The 27,100-nt window shown below is 45.0% G+C and overlaps 2 protein-coding genes across 7 annotated transcripts in view; one reads left to right on the top strand and one right to left on the bottom strand.

The window, feature by feature from the left end:
* CAND2 (cullin associated and neddylation dissociated 2 (putative)) overlaps positions 1–11,286 on the bottom strand; it is a 33,656-nt gene extending 22,370 nt beyond the window's left edge. The window contains exons 1-4 of one of the 2 annotated variants that reach the window (XM_045051974.1): positions 11,126–11,286; positions 6,009–6,152; positions 3,012–3,166; positions 2,204–2,327 (exon numbers count right to left, since the gene is read on the bottom strand). In XM_045051974.1, the coding sequence (XP_044907909.1) occupies positions 2,204–2,327; positions 3,012–3,166; positions 6,009–6,152; positions 11,126–11,193 (491 nt within the window). In that variant the 5' untranslated portion in view covers positions 11,194–11,286. Of the gene's footprint in view, positions 1–2,203; positions 2,328–3,011; positions 3,167–6,008; positions 6,153–10,066; positions 10,222–11,125 lie in introns of those variants that run through there. The other variant, XM_045051975.1, reaches the window with a different exon arrangement.
* Positions 11,287–11,305: 19 nt separating this feature from the next.
* The window catches only part of TMEM40 (transmembrane protein 40), a 66,625-nt gene continuing 50,830 nt past the window's right edge, over positions 11,306–27,100 (top strand). The window contains exons 1-2 of one of the 5 annotated variants that reach the window (XM_019825102.2): positions 11,306–11,474; positions 11,613–11,773. In XM_019825102.2, coding sequence (XP_019680661.2) covers positions 11,383–11,474; positions 11,613–11,773 — 253 coding nt within the window. In that variant the 5' untranslated portion in view covers positions 11,306–11,382. The remainder of the gene's footprint in view (positions 11,475–11,612; positions 11,774–27,100) is intronic. The other 4 variants (XM_019825101.2, XM_019825099.3, XM_006928995.4 and 1 more) reach the window with 4 other exon arrangements.

Raw genomic sequence — 27,100 nt, 5'->3', positions numbered from 1 at the left:
ATTCAGTGTGATCTAAGCTCTTGCCCAGCCCTCTCCACATTACACCCGAGTGCCACACCTATGTTGCACAACCCCCAGGACCCTATGTCTTCTCCAGCCTCTGGGCCGAAGGCAGTCTCTCCTACCAGGGTCCCCTTTATGCCCACCCAATACTGGACAAGTCCTGCCCATCCTTGAAGGCTCAGCTAGCAGGACCCTCTCTAGGAAGGTTCCCTACCCCCATCCAGGTTAGGGGCTCCTCCTCTGAGCTCCTAAAGACTCTGCTCTTTTCCTTACTGTTATTCTTACTCCCCTTAGTTTATGTGTCTGTGAGCTCCTTCCTAGCAGTGCCCCAGACTCCTCCATCTCCACATTCCCAGTACCAGTTCAGCACCTGACATTTTTCTGGGTGGTGGAGTAGGTGCTCAAGTCTTAAAGGGTGAATGAATGGTTTTAAAATGTGCAATACAATTTAAAATACAGGCCCAACAAAAATAGACACTCAGATCAATGGAACAGAACAGAGAACCCAGAAACAGACCCACAAACATATGGCCAACTAATCTTTGACAAAGCAGAAAAGAATATCCAATGGAGTAAAGACAGTCTTTTCAGCAAGTGGTGCTGGGAAAACTGGACAGAGACATGAAAAATGAACCTGGACCACTTTCTTACACCATACACAAAAAGAAACTCAAAACAGATGAAAGACCTAAAATGTAAGACAGGAAGCCATCAAAATCCTAGAGAAGAAAGCAGGCAAACACCTCTTTGACCTCGGCCGCAGCAACTTCTTACTCAACATGTTTCTGGAGGCAAGGGAAACAAAAGCAAAAATGAACTATTGGGACCTCATCAAAATAAAAAGCTTCTGCACAGCAAAGGAAACAATCAGCAAAACTAAAAGGCAACCAACGGAATGGGAGACGATATTTACAAACGACACATCAGATAAAGGGTTAGAATCCAAAATCTTTAAAGAACTTATCCAACTCAACACCCAAAAAACAAATGATCCAGTGAAGAAATGGGCAGAAGACAGGAATAGACACTTCTCCAAAGAAGACATCCAGATGGCCAACCGGCACATGAAAACATGCTCAACATCTCTCATCATCTGGGAAATACAAATCAAAACCACAATGAGATACCACCTCACACCTGTCAGAATGGCTAACATTAACAACTCAGGCAACAACAGATGTTGGCGAGGATGCGGAGAAAGAGGATCCCTTTTGCACTGCTGATGGGAATGCAAACTGGGGCCGCCACTCCGGAAAACAGTATGGGGATTCCTCAAAAAATTAAAAGTAGAACTACCCTATGACCCAGCAACTGCACTACTAGGTATTTTTCCAAGGGATACAGGTATGCTGTTTCAAAGGGGCACATACAACCCCATGTTTATAGCAGCACTATCAATAATAGCCAAAGTATGGAAAGAGCCCAAATGTCCATTGATGGGGGAATGGTAAAGATGTGGTGTGTGTATATATATATATATATATGTATATATGTATATACACACACACACACACACACACACACACACACACACACACACAACGGAGTGTTACTCGGCAATCAAAAAGAATGAAATCTTGCCATTTGCAACTATGTGAATGGAACTAGAGGGTATTATGCTAAATGAAATTAGAGAAAGACAAATATCATATGACTTCACTCATATGAGGACTTTAAGATACAAAACAGATGAACATAAGGGAAGGGAAGCAAAAATAACATAAAAAGAAGGAGGGGGACAAAACAGACTCTTAAATACAGAGAACAAACTGAGGGTTGCTAGAGGGGTTGTGGGTGGGAGGAGGGGCTAAATGGGTAAGGAGCATTAAGGAAGACACTTGGGGTTAGCACTGGGTGTTATACATAGGAGATGAATCACTGGAATCTACTCCTGAAATCATAATTGCACTATATGCTAACCAACTTGGATGTAAATTAAAAATAAATAAACAAAGGCTCAGCTATATCACCCCAGGTTCTGCCATTTACTGTTACCTTGGTGCTGACAGTGACTTTGGGCAGAGACAGAGACTACAGAATTGAGACGAAGGAGTTCTCCTTCCTAGGGCTGCCAGGACAAGTAAGGGACCCCAAGCACAGAGCATGGTGTGCAGTGAGTGCCGGCTCTGTGGATTTGAGTCCCTCTCTGTCCCCTCGCCACCCTCTCCCGGTCCTCCTTGCCCAGGGTGGCCGCCTGTACCTGCTCAGCATGTCAGAGAGGATGTCCAGGGCTTCCAACTGCACAGCCACATCCTCTTGCTGGGCAATGGCACTGGTGAGCTGGCCGGTGATCTTCCGGCACACGTTGGTAGCCAAGCCAGAGCCTGCACGGAGCAAAAGCATAGCACAGTGAGGCTAGGGCTGGCTTCCACCTCTGGTCAGCCTTTGCTGTCATTATGTTCCCGAGCTCACATTCCTGAGAATCCTGCTGACCCTACGTGGTCCAAGGCTTGACCCAGAGTCTGAAAGAACTAAAGGGGGTTGGCTAAGGAAGCTGAATTGATGGCTGACCTGTTGGCTGATTCACCCCATATCCAACTCCTCTGCCTTCTACCTTCTAACTAAGGAGGCAGGAGAAGCTCCTTTCCTAAATGCTCTTGCTCTTAGCAGGGGCCAAGTGACCATGTTTTGGCCAGTGAGCTATAGGTACAAGACTTCTGAGGGCTTCTGGAGAAACATGTGCTTTCCTTATAAAAGACAAAAGACACAGGCAGAGACCTCACCCTGTCCTAATTGACCTGCTAAATGAATTGCTACAAAAGTGGAATGGCTGATCTCTCCAGAATTATGTGAGAAAAGCAACGCTGTACTTCTTCAAGCTGTCATTAGATTTTGTTACTCGCAGCTAAAGCATTCCTGACACAGAGCCATGAAGTTAAACAGAGCTGGGTCTGAATTCTCTGCCACGTACTAGCTGGCTGGTTTTAGGTAAATCCCTTCAACTCTCTGAGCCCCAGTTTCTTAACTGTAAAGTAGCACAAATGATGATATCTCTGGGGCCTGGGTACCTGTGGCTGCAGGGGGGAGCTCCGACAGGACAGTCTTGAGGCCGATGCCAGCGATGTCTCGGAGCTGCTCCTTATCTGACCGCATGTTGGCACAGAGGGCATCCACGATGGTCTCCACCTGGTACTCCTTCACTTTGCCCACCAGAGGACCCAGGCTGAGTAGGGAGAGAGGGAGGGATGGGGTCCAAAAGCCCCAGGCTCAGCCTGAGTCACGCTGCTCCTTAGGGTCCCCTCAGGCCCACAGGGCCACATGTGCTGAGGAAAAGGCTCCAGATCGACAGGGGACTCCCTATTTTGCCAGAAGGAGAGGCACCCTATTGCTCTGCCAACATCATTCCTGGCACCTCCCAAACCTGCACCACCTCCTGGGTTTTGCATCTCAGTGCATACCAGTGAACCCAGTAACCTCAGCTGGAAACCAAGGAATACCTGAGAGCAGCAGTTCTCAAACTTGAGCGTGTATGAGAATCTACTGAAGGACTTGTTAAAACTGACTTCTGGGCCCACCCCAGATGTTCAGATTCAGAAGGTATAGATGGGGCCTGAAAATTTACATTTCTAGTAAGTTCTCAGTAGATGCTGATACTGGTGGTCCAGGGACCACACTTCGAGAATCTCTGCCTTAGAGCATTGCTTTGCCTATTGTAGTCACAGATCAGCATCATGAGTGTCACCAGCATCACCCGGAACTTGTCAGAGACGCAGAATCTCGGGTCCTACCCTAGGGCTACTGAACCAGAATCTGCATTTCAACAAAGGCCCCAGGTGATTTGAATCCACACTGAATTTTAAAAATAGCTACACTAGACATACCAGTTCTCAGCCTTAACTGTGCATTGCCATCACCTGGGACCTTTAAAAAATTGTCACCTGGGTGCTAGCCCCAGAGAATCTGAGTTAATTGGTTTTCAGGTGTGGCCTGGACATTGGCAGGGTTTTGTTTTTTTTTGTTGTTGTTGTTTTGCCTTTTTTTTAATTCCCTAGGTGATTCTACTGTGCCATTAAGGTTGAGAACCTCTGATCTATGGGGCACCTGGGTGGCGCAGTCGGTTAAGCGTCCGACTTCAGCCAGGTCACGATCTCGCGGTCCGTGAGTCCGAGCCCCGCGTCGGGCTCTGGGCTGATGGCTCAGAGCCTGGAGCCTGTTTCCGGTTCTGTGTCTCCCTCTCTCTCTGCCCCTCCCCCGTTCATGCTCTGTCTCTCTCTGTCCCAAAAATAAATAAACGTTGAAAAAAAAATTTAAAAAATAAAAAAATAAAAAAAAAAAGAGAACCTCTGACCTAAATGAGTGGTTCTGAGATGTTGGTGTTCATTAGAATGCAGATTCCCAGGTGCTGCCTTCTCATCTGCCTACCTCAGCCTCCTCTCCCCACCCCTCCCAGTCCTGAATCTGAATCCCTGGGGAATACATAGCTTCAACAAGGGTCCCAGGATACTCCAATGCATACCAGTTTGCAAACCCTGACTCTCTTGATGTTTTTCTCCATCAGTTCCTCCATCTAAGTAATCATAGGGTTCCCGTTTCCACCTCCCATAGTTCCTGATTGGGGTGCAGTGCCCTCAGGGGTGTTCTGGAAATTTATGGGGGCCTTTTTTGGTCATTGTAACTAATAAGATGTCGCTTCTGGCTTTTATTTTGGGGGTGGGGGGTGGCTGGGAAAGACAATATTGCAAAACAGAACATGTTTCACATCCTGCTGGATGTGTTCTAACATCCCACTGGGCATTTGTATAGGAAAAATAAAACCTTTCTATAATTATCTGAGTCCAAAATCTACTTTCAATTTACATATAAACACAAAGTACTTTTTATACTATTTTAATAGACTCTAAATTTTCCAAGCATATAATTGTGTAGGTAAATTAAAGGAAGACTGTACTTGGTTTTTTGGGAAACTACCAGGAGATGTTCACCGTTTCAGAAAATCTTGTCACTAAGAGCAACGCTGCTTGTGGTATCGGAGTCCCCAGCATCCATACCTGTCTCTACCTACCAGCTGCCATGGCACCCACAATGAGCCTACATTTAGAACAGGCTTCTCATGACTTTATCACTTCAGTCAACGGGCCCAAGCATTTACATACCGAACACATGCTATTGTGTTACTGGTTCTGCTACTGGGAAACCACCATGCACCCTATCTTATCGCTACTGCATGGCCAGAGGGATGCTTCCAGACGACAAACATGACCACGTCATGTTCCTGCATAAAACTCTACTGAATTCCCTCTGCTCTTAGGATCAAATTGAAATTCATTAAGACGACCCAGAATGCCTGGGCTCAGCTCACAGAGTTCGAGAGGCAATGCCCCAATTCTCATTGACCCCTGCCATTCCTCAATCCTCCACCTACACACACGTGTGCCCTGCACATACCTCATCTTGCTTTTTTAGCTCTAAAGGTACTCTCCACGGTCTCAGGACTGTAACCTCATAGTGCCGAGGGCAAAGACTTTTGGGGCCCCCTGTCCCTTCAGCTCTCACCACTCTTCTGCATGCCAACATGACCTTCCAGCTGCCAGCACCTGCATCTGTACCTCAGGGCTTTCTCTGGCTGGAGGCGTCATGGAATACATAACCCTCCATGCTACCTTGGGAACAGCCTCAACAGGACTTGACAGCTGGCGGGTGGAAAACTCCATAGGGCGCCCACTACAACTGTGTCCCAAAGGCCCCCAGTAGGGTTAAGCTCCATCTGCCCACAGCAGTATCTTGCTTGATATTTCACACCTTATTGGTTTTCTTCCTTCCCTACCTCATTTCCCTATTCGCCTACTGGAGTTTTCTGAGATCACTTCCCAAATAAACTTACACTTGAATCCTTGTCACCGGGTCGACTTCTGGGGAAATCCAGACCACGGCACTGTCCACCTCCTCTGGGCCTTCAAGAGCTGCTCAGCAACTATTCTATCAGAAGCTGCACCCCAAAGAGGCAGGGATCCCTGGGGTTCTGTCACACCTGGCCTTGTCCCATCCATACCGAGGCCAAAACTCACCACTTGACGGCCAGGTTCTGCACCTCGCCATTCTTGTCCTCCAGGAGCCTGAGCAGCATCTTTACCACCTTGCGCTCGCTGTCCTCGTCCAGCTGGATGGAGTCCTTCTGCAGCTCTGACATCAGGTCACTGGTGGCCATGAACCTGGGCATGAGGGCAGAGGAGGATTACTGAGCAGCTCCAGGCCCCCAGTAATTTGGGAGGTATCTCAGCATTCCCCCAGAAGTAGACCTTGATACAAAGATTCAAGGGCAAGTAGATTATCTGCACTGTAGGCATGGTCGGGCTACAAGGAGACCCATGTGTAAGGCACGAGCTGCCACATGGTGGCAGACTATGAGTGGTACAGCACCCTGGCCAAATGCTGAGCGCTTTTAGGTTGGTGGCTCCTGCTTCTGCCATTTATGTAAATGTGAACTTGGGCATGTCACTTCACCTCTCAGAGCCCTAGTTTACCTGTCAGAAAAAAAAAAGGGGGGGATAAGAATAGCACCTGCCTTGCAGGGTTATATGGAAGTTAAAATGAAAGAATGTATGTGATGGACTTAGCATACAATGAGCATTCAGTAAGTAGCACTTCATTATAATGGCATGTTACATCATTCACCTCCCATTTATGCTAGAAGGTTGAACAGACACCTCTCTACCAGACAGGTGGAGTGGGGCTAGCCCTGCCCACCCCCACCTCAGAGAACCCACTCAGCCCCTGCCTTTAGACCAGTGGTTCTCATACTCTAGCTGGCATCAGAATCGCCCACAAGGCTTGTTAGACACTGCTGGGCCCCACCCCCAGGGTTTCTGGGATCAGGTCTGAGACGGGGCCCAAGAATTTTCATCTCTAACAAGTTCCTGGGGGTGGGGACCCTACCCTGAGAACTACTGCACTAGGCCATGCTGATGGGCCACAAGCACATCTTAGACACTAGTGTCAACAGGTGACCAGTCCACAGCCATGGCTCCCTGGTCCACGGTGGGCATCAGAGCCAAGTGCTGCCCACCCACAGGTGGGCAGATCTGTGCAGCCTGATGCTGTGTCCCGGGGAATGAAAACTGCAGTGGGAGTCTTGAGTTGGAAGGCCATGAGCTGGGGCTGCAAGGGCATCATGGAGCACTGCTCCTGCCAAGATTAAGAAGGCAGAGCAGCCTTACACTGGCAGCCCTCAGCTGTGTCCACCTTGCAGATGTTTTTCAAAAATCTGATTTATCAGCATTTGGGAAACTGGGAAAGTTGATGTAAAAGTTGTGATTTCCAGATTCTCTTGAAAATAGAGTATTTGGATACAACTGGGCCAACATCCCCTGGTGACAATAACTGGCTGGTCAAGGCATGGCTGCCCTCATTAGGTAGGACACTCTCTCCAGTCCACCAGGTTCCCACCAGGCCCACTGCACCTGTTCACTGGCTCCCGCAGGCACTTATGAGGACAGACTGGAGAAGGCCAGAGCAGCAAGGAGAGATGCGGCAAAGTCAGGGCCAGACAGTGGCAGCCCCAGAGAAAGCCTCCAGCTTTTGGTGACCCACCAGGCCACTCTGCCTCCTCACACCAGCCTTGCTTTTGGGCTTGAGCTTGCTCTGTTAACAAGAGCCTCCCCCACCCCTCCCAAGCCTCCTGTGGCAAAATTGATCACAGTCGGGATTCTAGCCTCATCTTTGCAGGTTCAGACCTGCTGCATGATGTCACGGGGAGGCCCCCAGCGCCCTGTTACTGGGAAGGCACTGGTCTTTGTCACTGCTGTTTATTTTTAACAGCTGGGATTAGCCTCAAGCTGCTGAAAGGAAGGAGGCTGGGCTGGAGGCCAGGAGGGAGTGGCAGGACTGACTGTGCCCACCTCTGGGCCTCCTCATTGCAGATGCAGCCAAGGTAAGATGAAGGAGAAGGTTTGCAGTTGAGCCAGGCCAAGGCGTGGGGTAGGCACATGCATTCCTAGGTCTGCCCGGCTGAGGGGACATTCCGAGATGGCAGCCAGGATCTCTAAGCTGCATTTCTGCTGCAGTTCATGGTGACCCAGCTCACCCTGGAAACTGAAGGAATGTGTTCCTTTGCCCAAGATGAGCCTCCTGCCCCCCCTCTTTCTTCTCTGTTGAACTCCTATTCGACTGTCAAGGGCCCAGCTCAAATGGCCCAGCCTCAGGGATGACTCCTCTGACCACCGTGCCCTATCCCTAACCCACAGTCTCTAATCATGCTTGGCTACCCTGGATAGATTTCTGTGAGAGCACTCTGCACTCCTCATCACAGCACTCCTCAAACTTCATTACAAGCTTGGTCACCAGCGTGTCTCCTCATTAGATTGTGAACTCACAAGGGCCCATCGTGTTCATCCCTGGGACTCCAGACCCAGCAAAGAATAGTTCTGGAGAGGGCCTGGGAGGCAGGGCGAGGGAAGGAGGGAAAGGAGGGAGAGAGCCAGCCCCTGACAGCCAAGCAGCGTGTGGAAACCCGAACTCAGAAACCAACCCTTCCGAGAGATGCCTCAGCATTTCAAACACCCCCGAGTTCCTGCAAATACCCGGCTCACAGAGAAAGAAAGCCGTATTGTGTACATGGATGTGGTGGTGGCAGTGGGGGATGTAAAGCATGTAATTTGGTAGATAAGAGCTTTAGCACTGAAGTTTGGCTTCATTTATTCTAGGTGAACTTAGGCAACTGACCGCTCTCTAGAGTCTCATTTTTCCCACCTATGAAAGGTGAATATTCTTTGCTCCACTTCATAACATCCTTGGGAGGTTTCAATAGGACAACCAGCTCTTCGCATGAGGCAGATGGGAAAACCAGGCTCAGAGGGGCTGTAGGAGCTGTCCAAGGACACACAGCAAGTTGGGAAGAGTCTCCGCCCACCAGTCAGGTCTCCCGGCTCCTCAACAATTACTATTATGTTTTCAACAAATGACTTGGGAATTCCTGCAAGACCCCCCAGTTTATCCATCTGGCTGCTGGAGTCTGAGTGGGAACTGAGCAGCCTCCTGCCCAAAGAGGGGCAACATGGATCAAAGGTTTCCTTCACCTTGCCTGGGACCCCCACTTGCTGTTGCCACCTGCCTCCAGAAGCCAGAGGACACAGTTTCAGTTTCATTCCAGAGAAATCCTAGAGGCAACTCAGCTGAAATACTCTGCCACATGGGCACCTGGACAGTTGGTCAGCAGGACCCAGCCTTCCTGGTATTTGGACTTTAAAAATAGACACCATCCTCATATGCTTGGGTGGTTTTAAGTGTTCTCAGGCAGAGCAGACTGAAAGGGCTTCTCTGGCTCTAGATGGCAGGGCCAACTCCCTCTCTTGGAGACTGGACCTGGGGCCCAAGAGACAGTGGTGCAAATCCCCTCGGCCACTAGCCGACTATGCGACCTTGGGCAAGTCACTTCACCTCGCCAAGCCTCTGAAGAACAGGAAAGACAATCATACCACCCAGGCAGAGGGGCGGACTGACTGAGACTGCACTGGACAGCACAGCAGGGAGCCTGGGACCCAGAAAACATTCACTGAGCACCTTCTGTGTACCTCGAACAGACTCTGGGATGCAAAAAGGAAACACACAGGCCTGGCACAGGGGCTAGAAGTGATGCAGTAGAAACATGGGGCGGGGAAGGCGCTGTGGGAGCCCAGGGGAGGTGCCCAACCCTGCCTGGGTGTCAGGAGGCATCCCAAAGAGGTGACAAAAGAGTAGGGGTGAGCCAGGTGAAAGAAGGAAAGAAAGGGGGTGGGGTTTACAAGTAACGAGTGGGCAGAGGGCATGGCAGGTTTCTGATGTGCATAAGTAACGATTTATGAAACACTTACCTGGTGCCAGCCACTAATCTAGGCATTGCACATGTTACTAACTCTTTTCATACACACACCAACCCTCTGAGGTGGGTTCTATTATCATCCCATCTTATAGAAACAGAAATTGAGGCTCAGAAGTCCACAGTCACACAGCCAGTAAGTGGCTGGGGCCAGGGTCTGAATCCAGCACTGTGTTCTAAAGCTCTACTCAGAGGCACTTGAGGGGTGCTGAGGATTGGGTGTCAGGAGAGGGCAGGAGCCAGACCAGGAGAACAGGGCCTCAATCTCCTCACCTGTCAGAGGGCTGGAATCAGATGGCCTTGCTGAGATCTCAGTTTCTGGCTTAAGACTGACCTGGATTTGGACCCCACGTCCTCCACTTCATAGCTCTGTGACTGCGACTAGCCCCTTCATGACTCTGAGCCTCCATTTCCCAATCTGTAAACTGGGGATAAACTGACAGAATGTTCAATAAGTGGGTTATGTTGGTCTCTGTGGGCTCCTTTTAGCTCCCAGGGTCCAGAACTGGCTGTGTGACCAGGGCCAATCCCTTTGGCCTCCAGGGGCCTCAGTTTCCCCCTGAGGATGAGGGGGTTGGACGAGAGGTTTCCTCCTTTCTTTTCAGCTCTGTTCCTGTGTGGCTCAGAGATGTCTGGCGAAAGGGGAACAATGATAAGGGGAGTGGCACCCAAACCCTAAAAGCCCCCACCCCAACCATCACCTACCAGTGCCTGCAAAGCCACTCAGCCCAGCCCCCTCCTTAGAGCTGTGTCAGAGCAAGCCTGGAAGGGGAGGGGAGGAGAGAAGATGCCCTGATGAAGTGCAGGGAGGAGGCCTGGGATGACTCTGAAGAGAAGAGGGCGGTGCTGAGGGTATCCATGGAAAAGTCATTCCCCGGGTCGTGGGCCCGACAAGGGACTGAGTTCCAGTGCCAGGAAGAAGAGGCAGGCGCTGGGATGCCCAAGAAGGGGCTGAGGGCTTCACCGTGGGTTGAAGCGGGGGGCCTGGGCGCATCAGCCACGGGGAGAGACGAGGGCTGGGCAAGAGGAGAGGAGGCAGAGGAAAGGTGCAGAGGGGCGGAGCCGGGGCTCCGCCGACCAGGGGACGGTGGCAGGGGTCGAAGCGCGCACGGTGGGAGATGAAGCTGGGACTGTAGAAAGGGCAGGGCAGCGACGAGGGAAACAGGAAAGCAGGGGTGGCGGACGCGGGGGTCAGGGGAGGGGTGGAGCTTTACGCGGGGAGAGGGGCAGGGGCTGCACGCTCGTGGGGGATGGGCCGGCGCGACCGGAGGCGAAGAAGGCCCGGGTTTCAGTGGAAGGCGGAGAGACTGGGGGCCGGGCAGCGAGACGCACCTGAAGTCCTTGTCGCTGGACGTCATCTTCTCCAGGAGACTGGAGATGTGGAAGGCGGCGGTGCTCATGGTGGCTGCACGCCGCGGGGCCGGCCGGCGGGAGGGAATATGGCGGCGCGGGCGCCCCCTCCCCCGCCTCGCGGCGCGGGCTGCGCTCACCGGACAGAAATAGCAGCCCCCGCCCCGCCCTGGTGGCGCTGCGCTCGCGCCTGGGCCGGGGCCGCCGCGGCAAGCGGAAAGGGGCCTGCGAGAGGCTCTATGGTCTGCTCCCGGGCACCAGCCACTGCTCCGTGCGTGGCCCAGACCGACTTGCACACCTCCAGAGACGGGGAGCTCACCACCTTTCACCGGTAAACTCCTCCTGATTCCTATGGGTCCCGACTCTGGTTGCGTGGCACTCGCGTGGGATCAGAGAGTCTCAGGTTCAGATCCCAATTCTCCTGGCCAAATTACTTCACGTCTATGAGCCTCAGCTTTTTCATCTGTAGGCATTCAAGCAACAAGAGCTGCTATTGTGGGTCAAACCAACCAAAGCACTTCCACCCCCACCCTACTCCTCATGTGGCCTGCCTCAGAATCAGGCAGGAGCTGAAGAGTGTACCTAGTCACCAGGTCCCTTGCGTGCTATCTCCAGTCTTCAGGCCACAGGGTAAGTTTCTTCATTTTATAGAGATGCAGCTGAGACCCAGAGAAACGTAGAGACTTACTAAGTGTGGAACAGCCAATGGATCTGAGATGAAATCTGGACAGACCCTAAATCTTTCAATGCCTTGCACAACAATCCTTCAATGAAGCTGCCCACGCCTTCTTCAGTTAGGTACAAGCCCAGGGTTGGAGGATATGTAGGAGTACGAGAGAGCCCTGTGCCTTTTTAAACAGCCAAGAGGCTGCTGGCTCTCAAGAAAGGGAGGCTCAACTGAGCACCTCGGTGGCTCAGTTGGTTGGGCATCCGAATTTGGCTCTGGTCATGATCTCTGCGTTTGTGGGTTCGAGGGCCCCGTAGGCCCCTTGGGGCTCTGCACTAGAGGTGCAGAGCCTGCCTGGGATTCCCTCTCTCTCTCTCTCTCTCTCTCTCTCTCTCTCACCCTCTCTCACCCTCTCTCTGCTCCTCACGCATTTATGCTCTCTTGCTCTCAAAATAAATAAACTTAAAAAAAAAAGAAAGGGAGTAGCATGTGCTTCAGAGCAAAACAACACTGCATTCAAATTCCTGCTAGGTTGCTTCCTGGCTGTGTGGCCTTGGGATAATAACACAACTTCTCTGACCTATGTTTTTCTCCCTCATAAGATAAGGATTAAAAATATCTTTTTTAATAGAGATATTAAAAAGATATTTGGGGGCAGCTGGGTGGCTCTGTCGGTTGAGCCCCTGGCTCTTGATCTTGGCTCAGGTTGTGATCTCCATTGTTCATGGGAATGAGCCTGTTAGGCTCTACACTGACAGCCTTGGGATTCTCTCTCTCCCTCTCTCCCTGCACCTTCCCTGCTTCCCCCTTCCCCTCTTTCTCTCTCAAAATAAATTATATATATATATATATATATATATATATGTATGTATATATGTATGTATATATGTGTATGTGTGTGTATATATATATATATATATATATATATATATATATACTTTTTTTTTTTAAGAAAATGCAAACAGTGGAGAGGAGGGGCAGAGGGAGAATCTCAAACAGGCTCCACATTCATTGTGGAGCCCAAGGTGGAGGTTGATCCCACAACCCTGGGATCATGAACCAAGCTGAAATCAAGAATCTGATGCTCAATCGACTGAACCACCCAGGTGCCCCCCAAATATCTTTATTTTATTATATGCTCATTGGGTAGCTGGTTTCTAGGACAGTGCTGTCTAGAGCAGAACTTTCTGGAATATTGGAAATTTTCTTTGTCTGCACTATCCACTATGGTAGCTATTAGCCACAGGTGGCTATTGAGCACTTGAAATCTCACTAGTGTAACTAAAGAACTGAATTCTTTTTTTTTTTAATTTTTCTTTTTTTCAACGTTAATTTATTTTTGAGACAGAGAGAGACAGAGCATGAACGGGCGAGGGGCAGAGAGAGAGGGAGACACAGAATCGTAAACAGGCTCCAGGCTCTGAGCCATCAGCCCAGAGCCCGACGCGGGGCTCGAACTCACAGACCGCGAGATCGTGACCTGGCTGAAGTCGGACGCTTAACCGACTGCGCCACCCAGGCGCCCCAAGAACTGAATTCTCAATACTATTTACTTTTAATGAATTTAAATTTATTTTTTATTTTTTTTAATGTTTATTTTTGAGAGACAGAGACAGAGTGCGAGCGGGGGAGGGGCAGAGAGAGGGAGACACAGAATCCAAGCAGGGTCCAGGCCCTGAGCTGCCAGCACAGAGCCCAACACGGACTCGAACTCACGAACCATGAGATCATGACCTGAGCCAAAGTCAGACGCTTAACTGACTGAGCCACCCACGTGCCCCTGAATTTAAATTTAGCTACCTGTGGCTAGTGGCTGCCATAGGGGCAAATGCAGTTCTAGACAGTAGGAACATAGCAGGGGACTAGACACACAGCTCCTGACCCTTGAAGACCTTATATTCTAATGGAGCATAAGAGTATTAAAAAAGTAAGTGATCACATCAGGAAAATAAGATCTATACAGAAAATAGGGGCTCCTGGCTGGCTCATTCGGTAGAATGTGTAACTCCTGATCTCAGGATTGTGAGTTTGAGTCCCACTTTGGGTGTAGAGATTGCTTTTTTTTTTCAACGTTTATTTTTATTTTTGGGACGGAGAGAGACAGAGCATGAACGGGGGAGGGGCAGAGAGAGAGGGAGACACATAATCGGAAACAGACTCCAGGCTCTGAGCCATCAGCCCAGAGCCCGACGTGGGGCTCGAACTCAGAGACCGCGAGATCGTGACCTGGCTGAAGTCGGACGCTTAACCGACTGCGCCACCCAGGTGCCCCGAGATTGCTTTTAAAAAATCTTAAAAAAAAATAAAAAGAAAAGACAAAGGGGTGAGAGAATAGAGATGTATGGAGGGGCAACTTTAGCTAAGGTGGTTGGAGAAAACCTTTTTGAGGAAGAGATATTTGGGTTAAGACCTAAACAGATGGGAAGGAGACAGCTGGGCAAAGATTTGAGGGAAGAGCTTATCAGACAGAGGGAACAGTAAGGACAAAGGTTCTGAGGCAGGAATGAGCCGGATGTATTTAAGAAAAGGCAATTACTGGGGTGCCTGGGTGGCTTAGTTGGTTGAGCATTCGATTTTGTCTCGGGTCAAGGTCTTGTGGTTCATGGATTCGAGCCCTGCATTGGGCTCTCTGCTGTCAGCACAGAACCTACTTTGGACCCTCTGTCCCTCTCTCTCTGCCCCACCCCCGCTCACATGTGCTCTTTTTCTTTCTCTCAAAAATAAACATTGAGAAAGAAAGAAAGAAAGAAAGAAAGAAAGAAAGAAAGAAAGAAAGAAAGAAAAGAAAGAAAGAAAGAAAAGGTAATGGCTGGAATGTGGTCACTCCCCTACTGGAAGAGGAGAGGTCAGAGAGGTACCTGGTTAGGGGCCAGATCATTCACAGCCTTTCAGGCCAAGGTGAGAAGGTGGGTTTTATGTTGGAGCACTAGGGAGCCACTGGAAGGTATTAAGCAAGGAGATGAGGTGACTGGTTTATGTTTTTAAAAAGCTCTCTCTGGCTGCTAAGCAGTCGTGCAGTCATGATTAATAGTGGTCTGCATCAGAGGAGCGGTGTTGAAGGTGGGAAGAAACGGACAGATCCTGAATGTATTATAGAAACGGAATGTAGCAGCTTTGCTGAAGGATTGGATGTGGACATGAGAGGGAGGAGAAATAGGCGTTTAGCTGGAGCAGCTGAGAAGATAGTGATGCTTTTTATGAGGATGAGGGAATCAAGGGAAGGAACCCTTTGCAAGGAAGGAGGACTTAAGATCTTTGCATTGATCCGTTGTCTTGGAGATGCCCACAAGGCATCCAAGGAAAGATGTCATATTGACAATTGGATACACCATTTGCATGGGGGGAGAGCACTGGGTCAGAGTTAGAGATCAAGGGAAGGTCTTCACACAGAGATGGTGTTCAAAGTGATAGGTGTGTACAAGGATGGACAACATTAAGTGTTACCAAGGATGTGCAATAAATAGAACTCTCATATGGTGCTGGTAGGTGCTTTAAATTGATGCAGCTACAATGGAACACTGCTTGGTGATATTTATAAAAGCTAATAAGCATGTATCTACCTTGACATACCCACACAAGAGCGGGGTTCAAACTCACAAACTGCGAGATCATGACCTGAGCTGAAGTCCAACACTTAACCGACTGAGCCACCCAGTCACCCCCCAAATTCCCACTTTAAATAGTTGATTTCTCAATTTCTTCTAGGAAATCTTTTCTTTTTTGCTTACTATATTTTTATATTATTACTAGGTGTGTACACTTTTAAAATTATTATACATCATGGGGAAGTATTCCTTTTATCCTTTGTACTGATAATCTTTTTCCAAAATCATGCTTTTTGCTCTAAAGCCTATTTTGTCTGTGATAAATATAGTGGTGCCTGTTTTATCTTGGTTAGAGTTATTTGACCTTTTTTTCTTCATGCTTTTCTTTTAAATCTTTCTGGAGGCTAATGTTTTGGGTATATCCCCTACAAACATTTTGAATTAATTTTAAACCTACCAAAAAAGTCGTATATAAAGAAGAAAATAATAAAGGTCAGAACAGAAATAAGTGAAATAGAGAATAAAAAAGACAATAGAAAGGATCAATGAGGGGTGCCTGGGTGGCTCAGTGGGTTAAGTGTCTGACTTCAGCTCAGGTCAGGATCTCACAGTGAGTTCAAGCCCCGTGTCGGGCTCTGTGCTGACAGTGTGGAGCCTGAGAGACCTCTTCCGGTTCGGTGTCTCCTACTCTCTCTGCCCCTCCCCCACTCATGCCTTTACTCTCTCTCTCAGAAAGAAACATTAAAAAAAATTTTAAAGAAAGGATCAATGAAACCATTGATCTCTCTGATTGTTTTCTCTGAGGAGCTAAACAAAATTGACAAACTTTTAGCCAGAACAACCAAGAAAAAAAGAAGACTCAAATAAAATCAGAAATGAAAGAGGAGATGTTACAACAGATACCACAGAAATACAAAGGATCATAAAAGAATGCCGACAAATTGGAAACCTAGAATAAATGGATAAATTCCTAGAAACACGCACCCTTCCAAGACAATCATGAAAAAATAGAATCTTTGAACACACCAATTACTAGTAAGGAGATTGAATCGGTAATCAAAAACCTCCCAAAAAACAGATGTCCAGGATCAGATCCTTCACTGGTGAATTCTACCAAACGTTTGAAGAATTAATACCAATCCTCAAACTCTTCCAAAAAATAGAAGAGGAGCCCTCCCCAAAAGTTACAAAATAGTATGGAGTTTCCATGTATCCTCTCATCTTCCCCTAATGTTAGACCTTGCATCACCATGTTACAATGATCAGAATGAGGAAATTAATATTGGTATAACACTATTAACCAAACCTTAAATGGATTTCACTAATTTATCCAGGAATGTTCTTTTCTAGTTCCAGGATCCAATCCAGGTTCCCACATAACATTTAGCTGTCATCTCTCTTTAATGTCCTCCAACAGGTGACTGTTCCTCTTTCTCTTGTTTTTCATGACGTTCACCCTCCGGAAGAGAATTGGTCAGTTATTTTATGGAATGTCCCTCAGTTTGGGTTTGTGTAAGGTTTTCTCATGATTAAATTGATGTTATGCATTTTGGGGGCAGGGATACAACAGATGTAGTGTTATGTATGCTCTTTTCGGTTCATCTTATCAGGGGCTTCATTATGTCCATATGTCTTATGATTGGTGATGTTAACCCTGATCATCTGGCTAAGCTGTGGTCATTAAACTGGGTTTTACCACTATAAAGTTGCTCTGTTTCTCTCTTATTGTTGTTGTTTTTTAATTTTTATTTATTTATTTTGAGATAAAGAGAGTGAGCGTGAGCTGGGGGAGAGGCAGAGAAAGAAAGAGAGAGAGAGAGAGAGAGAGAGAGAGAGAGAGAGAGAGAGAGAGAGAGAATCCCAGGCAGGCTTTGTGCTGTCAGCTCATAGCAGGACACAGGGCTCAATTTCACAAATCATTAAATCAGGACCTGAGCCGAAATCAAGTGTCTGAGGTTTAACCAACTGAGCAACCCAGGTGCCCCACTCTGTTTCTCTTTGTAATTAATAAGTTTATAATTTTGTAAATTTACATTTAAGTTTTTATAAATCTTAATAAATTAGAAAATTTTGCACATTGTACTTAATAAATATCTTGGAGGAGATCATTTGACACTATGCAAATATCCTGTTTCTTTGCACACTTTCACCCACTAATTTTAGTATCCACTGGTGGATCTTTCTGTTACTATTATTGCTGCCAAATGGCAGTTTTCTATTTCTCTTTCCTTCAACGTTTATTAATTGAAATTCTTCTGAAAGGAAGAGATTTTTCCTTCATTTATTTTTTTCCAGTTATTTATTCATATCCATGGTCAAATGTAAATTCATTTTATATTTTGGGTTATAATCTAGTACTATTATTATTTATTTTGTTGCTCAAATTTTTCTAGGTCTTCCCATTGGGAGCTCCTTCAGATCAGCTCCTATGTTCTTTTTATTTTTTTATTTTTTAATTTACATCCAAGTTAGGTAGCATATAGTGCAACAGTGATTTCAGGAGTAGATTCTTTAATTCCCCTTACCCATTTAGCCCATCCCCCTTCCCACAACCCCTCCAGTAACCTTCTATTTGTTCTCCATATTTAGGAGCCTCTTATGTTTGGTCCCCCTCCCTGTTTTTATGTTACTTTTGCTTCCCTTCCCTTATGTTCATCTGTTTTGTATCTTAAAGTCCTCATATGAGTGAAGTCATATGATATTTGTCTTTTCTCTAATTTTGCTTGGCATAATACCCTCCAGTTCCATCCACGTAGTTACAAATGGCAAGATTTCATTCTTTTTGATTGCTGAATAATACTCCATTGTGTATATACCACATCTTCTTTATCCATTCATCCATCGATGGACATTTGGGCTCTTTCCATACTTTGGCTATTATTGATAGTGCTGCTATAAACATGGGGGTGCATGTGCCCCTTTGAAACAGCACACCTGTATCTCTTGGAAAAATACCTGGTAGTGCAGTTGCTGGGTCGTAGGGTAGTTCTACTTTTAATTTTTTGAGGAACCCCCCATACTGTTTTCCAGAGTGGCTGCCCCCGTTTGCATTCCCACCAGCAGTGCAAAAGAGATCCTCTTTCTCTGCATCCTTGCCAACATCTGTTGTTGCCTGAGTTGTTAACATTAGCCATTCTTACAGGTGTGAGGTGGTATCTCATTGTGGTTTTGATTTGTATTTCCCTGATGATGAGTGGTGTTGAACATTTTTTCATGTGCCGATCGGCCATCTGGTTGTCTTCTTTGGAGAAGTGTCTAATCATGTCTTTTGCCCATTTCTTCACTGGGTCATTTGTTTTATGGGTGTTGAGCTTGATAAAGTCTTTATAGATTTTGGATACTAACCCTTTATCTGATGTGTCATTTGCAAATATCTTCTCCCATTACGTCGGTTGCCTTTTAGTTTTGCTGATTGTTTCCTTTGCTGTGCAGAAGCTTTTTATTCTGATGAGGTCCCAATAGTTCATTTTTGCTTTTGTTTCCCTTGCCTCTGGAAACGTGTTGAATAGGAAGTTGCTGAGGCTGAGGTCAAAGAGGTGTTTTCCTGCTTTCTCCTTGAGGATTTTGATGGCTGCCTATCTTACATTTAGGTGTTTCACCATTTAGAGTTTCTTTTTGTGTATGGTGTAAGAAAGTGGTCCAGGTTCATTCTTCTGCATGTCGCTGTCCAGTTTTCCCAGCACCATTTGCAGAAGAGACTGTCTTTATTCCATTTGATATTTTTTCCTGCTTTGCCAACGATTAGTTGGCCATATGTTTGTGGGTCTGTTTCTGGGTTCTCGATTCTGTTCCATTGATCTGAGTGTCTGTTTTTGTGCCAGTACCATACTGTCTTGATGATTATAGCTTGGTAATATAGCTTGAAGTCCAGGATTGTGATGCCTCCTGCTTTGGTTTTCTTTTTCAAGATTGCTTTGGCTATTCAGGGTCTTTTCGGTTCCATACAAATTTTAGGATTGTTTGTTCTAGCTCTGTGAAGAATGCTGGTGTTATTTTGGTAGGGATTGCATTGAATATGTAGATTGCTTTGGGTAGTATTGACATTTTAACAATATTTGTTCTTCCTATCCAGGAGCATGGAATATTTTTCCTTTTGTGTGTGTGTGTGCCTTCTTCAATTTCTTTCATAAGCTTTCTATAGTTTTCAGTGTATAGATTTTTCACCTCATTGGTTAGATTTATTCCTAGGTATTTGCAATTGTAAATGGGATCGATTCCTTGATTTCTCTTTCTGTTGCTTCATTGTTGGTGTATAGGAATGCAATTGATTTCTGTGCATTGATTTTATATCCTGCCACTTTGCTGAATTCATGGATCAGTTCTAGCAGTTTTTTTGTGGAATCTTCTGGGTTTTCCCAATGATACACATATAGCGTATCATGCCATCTGTGAAGAGTGAAAGTTTGACCTCCTCCTGGACGATTTGGATGCCTTTTATTCCTTTGTGTTGTCTGATTGCTGAGGCTGAGACTTCCAGTACTATGTTGAATAACAGTGGCGAGAGTGGACATCCCTGTCATGTTCCTGACCTTGGGGGAAAAGCTCTGTTTTTCCCCAAAGAGGATGATATCAGCATTGGGTCTTTCATATATGGCTTTTATAATCTTGAGGTATGATCCTTCTATCCCTACTTTCTTGAGGGTTTTTATCAAGAAAGGATGTGGTATTTTGTCAAATGTTTTCTCTGCATCTATTGAGAGGATCATGTGGTTCTTGTCCTTTCTTTTATTGATGTGATGAATCACATTGATTGTTTTGCAGATATTGAACCAGCCCTGCATCCCAGGTATAAATCCCACTTGATCATGGTGAATAATTTTTTTAATGTATGGTTGGATCCAGTTGGCTAATATCTTGTTGAGAATTTTTGCATCCATGTTCAGCAGTGAAATTGGTCTATAGTTCTCCTTTTTAGTGGGGTCTTTGGAATCAAGGTAACTCTTCATAGAAAGAGTTTGGAAGTTTTCCTTCCATTTCTATTTTTGGGAACAGTTTCAAGAGAATAGGTGTTAACTCTTCCTTAAATGTTTGGTAGAATCCTCCTGGAAAGCCATCTGGCCCTGGGCTCTTTTTTGGGGGGAGATTTTTTATTAGCAATTTGATTTCATTACTCGTTATGGGTCTGTTCAAATTTTCTGTTTCTTCCTGTTTCAGTTTTGGTAGTTTATATGTTTCTAGGAATTTGTCCATTTATTCCAGATTGACCATTTTATTGGTGTATAATTGCTCATAATATTTTCTTACTGCTGTTTTTATTTCTGCTGTGTTGGTTCTGATCTCTCCTCTTTCATTCTTGACTTTATTTATTTGGGTCCTTTCCTTTTTCTTCTTGATCAAACTGGCTAGTGGTTTATCAATTTTGTTAATTCTTTCAGAGAACCAGCTTTTGGTTTCATTGATGTGTTCTGTTTTTTTCGGTTTCAATAGCATTGATTTCTGCTCTAATCTTTATTATTTCCCATCTTATGCTGGTTTGGGGTTTTATTTGCTGTTCTTTTTCCAGCTCGTTAAGGTGTAAGGTTAGGTAGTGTATCTGAGACCTTTCTTGCTTCTTTAGGAAGGCCTGGATTGCTATATACTTTCCTTTTATGACCGCCTTTGCTGCATCCCAGAGATTTTGGGTTGTGGTGTTATCATTTTCATTGGCTTCCATGTACTTTTTAATTTCCTCTTTAACTTCTTGGTTAGCCCATTCTTTCTTTAGTAGGATGTTCTTTAATCTCCAGGTATTTGTTACCTTTCCACATTTTTTCTTGTGGTTGATTTCAAGTTTCATAGCGTTGTGATCTGAAAATATCCACGGTATGATCTTGATCTCTTTGTACTTGTTGAGGGCTGATTTGTGTCCTAGTATGTGATCTGTTCTGGACAACGTTCCATGTGCACTGGAGAAGAATATATATTCTGCTGCTTTAGGATGAAATGTTCCGAATATATCTGTTAAGGCCATCTGGTCCTGTGTCATTCAAAACCATTGTTTCCTTGTTGATTTTCTGTTTAGATGATCTGTTCATTGCTGTAGTTGGGGTGTCGAAGTCCCCTACTATTATGGTATTATTATCGAGTTTATGTTTGTGATTAATTGATTTATATATTTGGGTGTTTCACATTTGGAGCATAAATATTTATAATTGTTAGGTCTTCTTGATGGATAGACCCATTAATTATGATATAATGCCCTTCTTCATCTCTTGTTACGGTCTTTATTTTAAAGTCTAGATTGTCTGATATAAGTATGGCTACTCCAGCTTTTTTTTGTCGACCATTAGTATGATAGATGGTTCTCCATCCCTTTACTTTCAATCTGAAGGTGGCTTTAGGTCTAAAGTGGGTCTCTTTTAAACAGCATATAGATGGATTTTGTTTTCTTATCCATTCTGTTGGACAGAAGACATCCATCTATGTCTTTTGACTGGAGCATTTTGTCCATTGACATTTAGAATGAGTACTGAAAGATAAGAATTTATTGCCATTATGTTTCTTGTAGAGTTAGAGTTTCTGGTGGTGTTTGCTGGTCCTTTCTAGTCTTTGTTGCTTTTGGTCTTTTTTTTTTTTTCGTCTTTTCTCCCCTCAGGAAGCCCACCTTAAAATTTCTTGCGGGGCTGGTTTAGTGGTCACAAACTCCTTTAATTTTTGTTTTTCTGGAAAACTTTTAATCTCTCCTTCTATTTTGAGTGACAGCCTTTCTGGATAAAGAATTCTTGGCTGCATATTTTTCTGATTCAGTACATTGAATATATCCTGCCACTCCTTTCTGGCCTGCCAAGTTTCTGTGGGTAGGTCTGCTGCAAGCCTCATCTGTCTTCCCTTGTCGGTTAAGGACTTTTTTCCCTTACTGCTTTCATGATTCTTTCCTTGCCTGAGTATTTTGTGAATTTGACTTTGATATGCCTTGTTGATGGTTGATTTTTGTTGAATCTAATGGGAGTCCTCCATGCTTTGTGGATTTTTATGTCTGTGTCTTTCCCCAGGTTAAGAAAGTTTTCTGCTATGATTTGCTCATATACCCCTTCTACCCATTTTTCTCTCTCTTCATCTTCTGGAACCCCTATGGTTCTGATGTTCCTTTTTAATAAGTCACGGATTTCTATATTTCTTAAATCGTGCTCTTTTGCCTTAGTCTCCCTCTTTTTTTCTGCTTCATTATTCTCCATAAGTTTGTCCTCTGTATCACTGATTCACTTCTCTACTTCATCCTTGCTGCCGTGGCATCCATTTTAGATTGCAGCTCGGTTATAACATTTTTTATTTCATCCTGATTAGATTTTACTTCTTTTATCTCTGCGTAAAGGGATTCTAATCTATTTTTGACCCCAGCTAGTATTCTTATTATAATGATTCTAAATTCTGGTTCAGACTTCTTGCATGTATCTCTGTTAATTAAGTCCCTGGCTGTAGTTTCTTCCTGCTCTTTCTTTTGGAGTGAATTCCTTCATTTTGTCATTTTGAAGGAAGAAAAGGAATTAACAAGGTAAAAAAATTAAAATAAAAAACTAAAAACAACACACACACACACACACACACACACACACACACACACACACAAATCAAATAAATGATGCTAGATCCTAGGTGTGTTTTGGTCTGGGTGTAGAAAGGAGCTTGATAGATTAGAGGAAAAAAGGGGAAAAAATAAAAATAAAAAAAAGAGAGAGAGAAAAGGAAAATGTTTGAAAATTTTTAAAATGAATACAATGAAATAGAATAAAATTAAATGATTTTGAAAATAATTTGAAAATAGAATTTGAAAAATTTACAAAAAAGTAAAAAATGTAGTAGAAAAAATTAAAGAAAAATATCTTTAATAAAAATTGAAAATAAAAATAAATTTTTTCTCTTTCTGTATTCAAGAAAAAGAGAAGAAACAAAAAGAAAACAAAAGAAAATTGAATAGACAGACCAGCGAACAGACTGAAATATGATTGAAATTACATTGTTTTCCCCTAGAAGTCAAACTATGAAGCACTTTATAGTCCGGAAACTAAGCAGGTGGAGAGACTTGTGGTATTTGTGAAGAGTGAGGTTGGCCCAGTTCTGCAGGACTTAGTGTAACAGCTCCTCTCTCCACTAGATGGCGCTGCTTAGCTTACTGGGGTGGATTGTTGTGGTGTTTGTAGGTGTGTTTGTGGATGTGCGGAAGGGGTGCAAATGGCATCCCCGGCTATTCAGTCTCTAGCATCGGAACTCTGCTCTCCCTGATTAGCAATTGTGCACCCATCCTTCGTCTCTGGCTTCCGTTCACTCCCTGCTTTTACACTGTCCTTGACCAAGCTGTCAGGTTGCCAGGCGGCACCTCCCTCCTGAGTTTTATCTCAGATACAGCTGTGTTTCCCAACCCCTCACTTCAGAGGGACTGCAGCTTTGACCTGCTGAGACCCTCTGCAGAAGGGTCTCACCAAGCAATGGCCAGGTGCCAGTTGCACCCAGGAATGTTCGTGGGACCGTGCTGCTACCGATTCCCAGAGGCTGCAGCTGGGTGCCAGCCTGCCCCAGAAAAAGTTCACATGATCGGGTGGCAGCAGCGTTTCAGGGATTATGGAAAATCACAACACACATCTGGCGCCAGGCATCAGCCTTGACGACCTTGTTCCAGCACCGACGAATGTGGTTGTACTCCGGGGTCTCCTGGCACCTTTGCCTGTTGGGGGCGCACTGCCTCTACCTAATGTCCTTCCAGCAGGGAAACTGCCTCTGCCGTGTGGCCCCCCAGACTTCACTCTGCTCCTGAGGATTTGCCTTTCCCACCAGAGCACCACCAGGTATAAAGCTGCGGAGTTTCAGACTCTGCACTCCCTCTGTTTATAGAGTCTTAATGGAATTTAAACCCTCTCCTTTCTCATTTCTCCACTTTTAGTTCAGTCCCTGCAGCTGTTTCTACTTTTCCACTTTCTCTCCAGCTGCTTTTAGGGGGGTGCTTTTCCTGTACTTCCCCCCTCCCTGTATCCGTCCACTCTCCACAAGCAAAAACAGCTCCCTGCCCTCTGTGGCTTCTCTCTCCCCCAGTTCACCTTTTTGCGCCACCAACCTGCTGAGTTCTGTGGTTCAGGTTGTACAGGTTGTTGTGTCAATCCTCAAATCAGTTTTCTAGGTGTGCAGGATGGTTTAGTGTTGATTTGGCTATATTTCATGGATGCAAGATGCAAAAAAAACTTCCATGCTGTTCTGCCATCTTGGCTCCTCCCCTACCAATAAATTATTAATTAAACATCATACTGTACTCAGATCTTCTTAGTTTTTAACCTGATGTCTTTTTTTTTTTCTGCTCTAGGATACCACATGCATGGTTCCTTAGGCTTCTCTTGGTTATGACAGTTTCTCAGATTTTCCTTATTTTGGATGACCTTGACAGTTTTAAGGAGTACTATTTGGGTATATTGTAGAATGACTTTCAACTGAGATGTGTCTGATGTTTTTGGTGGTTAGATTGGGGTAATGTGTTTTTGGGAGGAAGAGCACAGAGGTAAAGCGCCATTCTCATCACATCACATCAACTATCAATACTCCATACTATCAGTGTGAATTATCTCCATTAATGTTGACCTTGATCACCTGTCTTGAGATAGTGTTTCACAAGCTTCTCAAACTGTAAAGTGACTCTTTTTTCCCCTCTCTTTCCACTTTCCATCTGTGCTCTTTGGAAGAAAGTCACTAAGCACAACCTACATTTTAGGGGCGAGGGGGTGTTATGCTTCTTGAGGGCAGAATATCTGCATATACTACTTTAAATTCTTTTGTGCTAGATATTTGTTTGTTCTCTCCCATTTAAGTATGTACTCAATCATTTTATTTATATCAATGTGGACCCATGGATATTTATTTTATACTTTGGGTTATAATGTGGTACTACTTTAATTTTTTTGCTCAAATTATTTCAGCTTTGGCCATTGGGAGCAGTTTCAGTTGGTTCTTGTATCCTTTTGACATACCTTGATCAGTGTGTGTGTGTGTGTGTGTGTGTGTGTGTGTGTGCGTGCATGTTTGAGCACTTCCTTATTTTCTGGTACTACAAGGTGCTTCAGACTCATCCTGTTTATTTCCTGACCCAGTCCAATGTCAGCCATTTCTCTAAAGAGTCCTGATTTCTTTTATTGGAGAATGGTATTAGAAATGAAGATTCGGGTGCTGGATGTACTTTTTGCTACTGGGGTGTCATTGGTTGTAGGCCCTCTCAGCTGACAAAGCAAGGAGCAGCAAGGACCTACTCATCGAAATACCTATAAAATTTATTTATGTAACCATTTCTAGCTCTGTTAAGCTAAACATGAGTTTGTGCTAATGTCCAACTGTTTTTTTTTCAACTCTTTTTTTAATGTTTGTTTATTGATTTGAGAGAGAAACAGAGAGAGAGTGAGGGAGGGGGGGAGAGAGAGGGAGAGAGAATCCCAAGCAGGCTCCACATCGTCAGCACAGAGCCCAATGCAGGGCTCAATCTTATGAACCATGAGATCATAACCTTAGCCAAAATTAAGAGTCAGGTGCTTAACCATCTGTGCCACCCAGGTACCCCATTATTTCCAATTCTTATCCATTACCTCATGGATTATTCTAGCCTCCTTCTTTTATTTTTTAAAAATGTTTGTTTTTGAGAGAGAGAGAGAGAGCAAGCAGGGGAGAGGCAGAGAAAGAGAGAGGGAGACAGAATCCCAAGCAGGCTCCATGCTATCAGCGCAGAGCCCAATGCAGGGCTCGAACTGACAACCATGAAATCATGACTTGAGCTGAAACCAAGAGTTGGACACTTAACCAACTGAGCCACCCAGGTGCCCCTAGCCTCCTTCCTTTAATTAATTGTAACATCCTACTCCAACAATGAGAAACCTGGCTTTCACCATCAGCCACTCATTACCTAGTTGTTCAGTTCCAGTGTATATGTATAGCAATAGCAGATTCGTTAACCTGTATCCCCATGGGAAACAATTTGATCAAGTATAGTATACTACTATGTATATCTTCTTTTGCCTTTGGTTTTGCACCTTCCATTCATTTCTGAAGGATTTATATCAACACTCTTTTCCCCCACTCTATTCAGTGAAGTGGTTGCATACATTTGTAATACAGTTCAATTGCTTTGTCACATTCTGTGTTCCATCCTGGAATCCCCTGACAACTCCTGAATGGTTTTATAAAATTTGAATATACTAAGATTCACTCTTTGCGCTATAAAAGTTCTGAGTTTTAAGAAATAGTATCAAGTACTCATTCTCATATAGAATAGCTTCATCATCCTAAAAAAATCCTCTGTGCTTAATCTAATTACTCCTCTTCATTCTCCTGGTTCCCCTGGCAACCACTGATCGTTTTTACGGTATTTATAGTCTGGCCTTTTCCAGAGTGTCATATAGTTGGAAGTATACAGCATGTAGCCTCTTCAGATTGGCTTTTTTTTTACTTAACAACATGCATTTAAGATTCCTTCATGTCTTTTGTGGCTTGATAGCTCAGTTCTTTTTAATGCTGAATAATATCCCATTGCACGGATGTACTGTAGTTTTTTTTGTCCATTCACCTGTCAAAGGACATCTTGGTTGCCTCCAGTTTTTAGTGATTATCAGTAAAGCTGCTATAAACATTCACATGCAGGTTTTTGGGTGGACATGAGTTTTCAGGTCAGCTGCATAGATAGCTAGGAGTGGGATTGCTGGATCATGTGCTGTAAGCTATCTATATCTTTATAGGAGATTGCCAAACTGTCTTCCAAAGTGCCTGAACCACTTTCCATTCCCACCAAAAATAAATGAGAATTTC

Source organism: Felis catus, chromosome A2, assembly GCF_018350175.1.
Source record: "Felis catus isolate Fca126 chromosome A2, F.catus_Fca126_mat1.0, whole genome shotgun sequence".
NCBI classification, from domain to species: domain Eukaryota; kingdom Metazoa; phylum Chordata; class Mammalia; order Carnivora; family Felidae; genus Felis; species Felis catus.
This window is presented reverse-complemented; position numbering and strand designations above follow the sequence as displayed.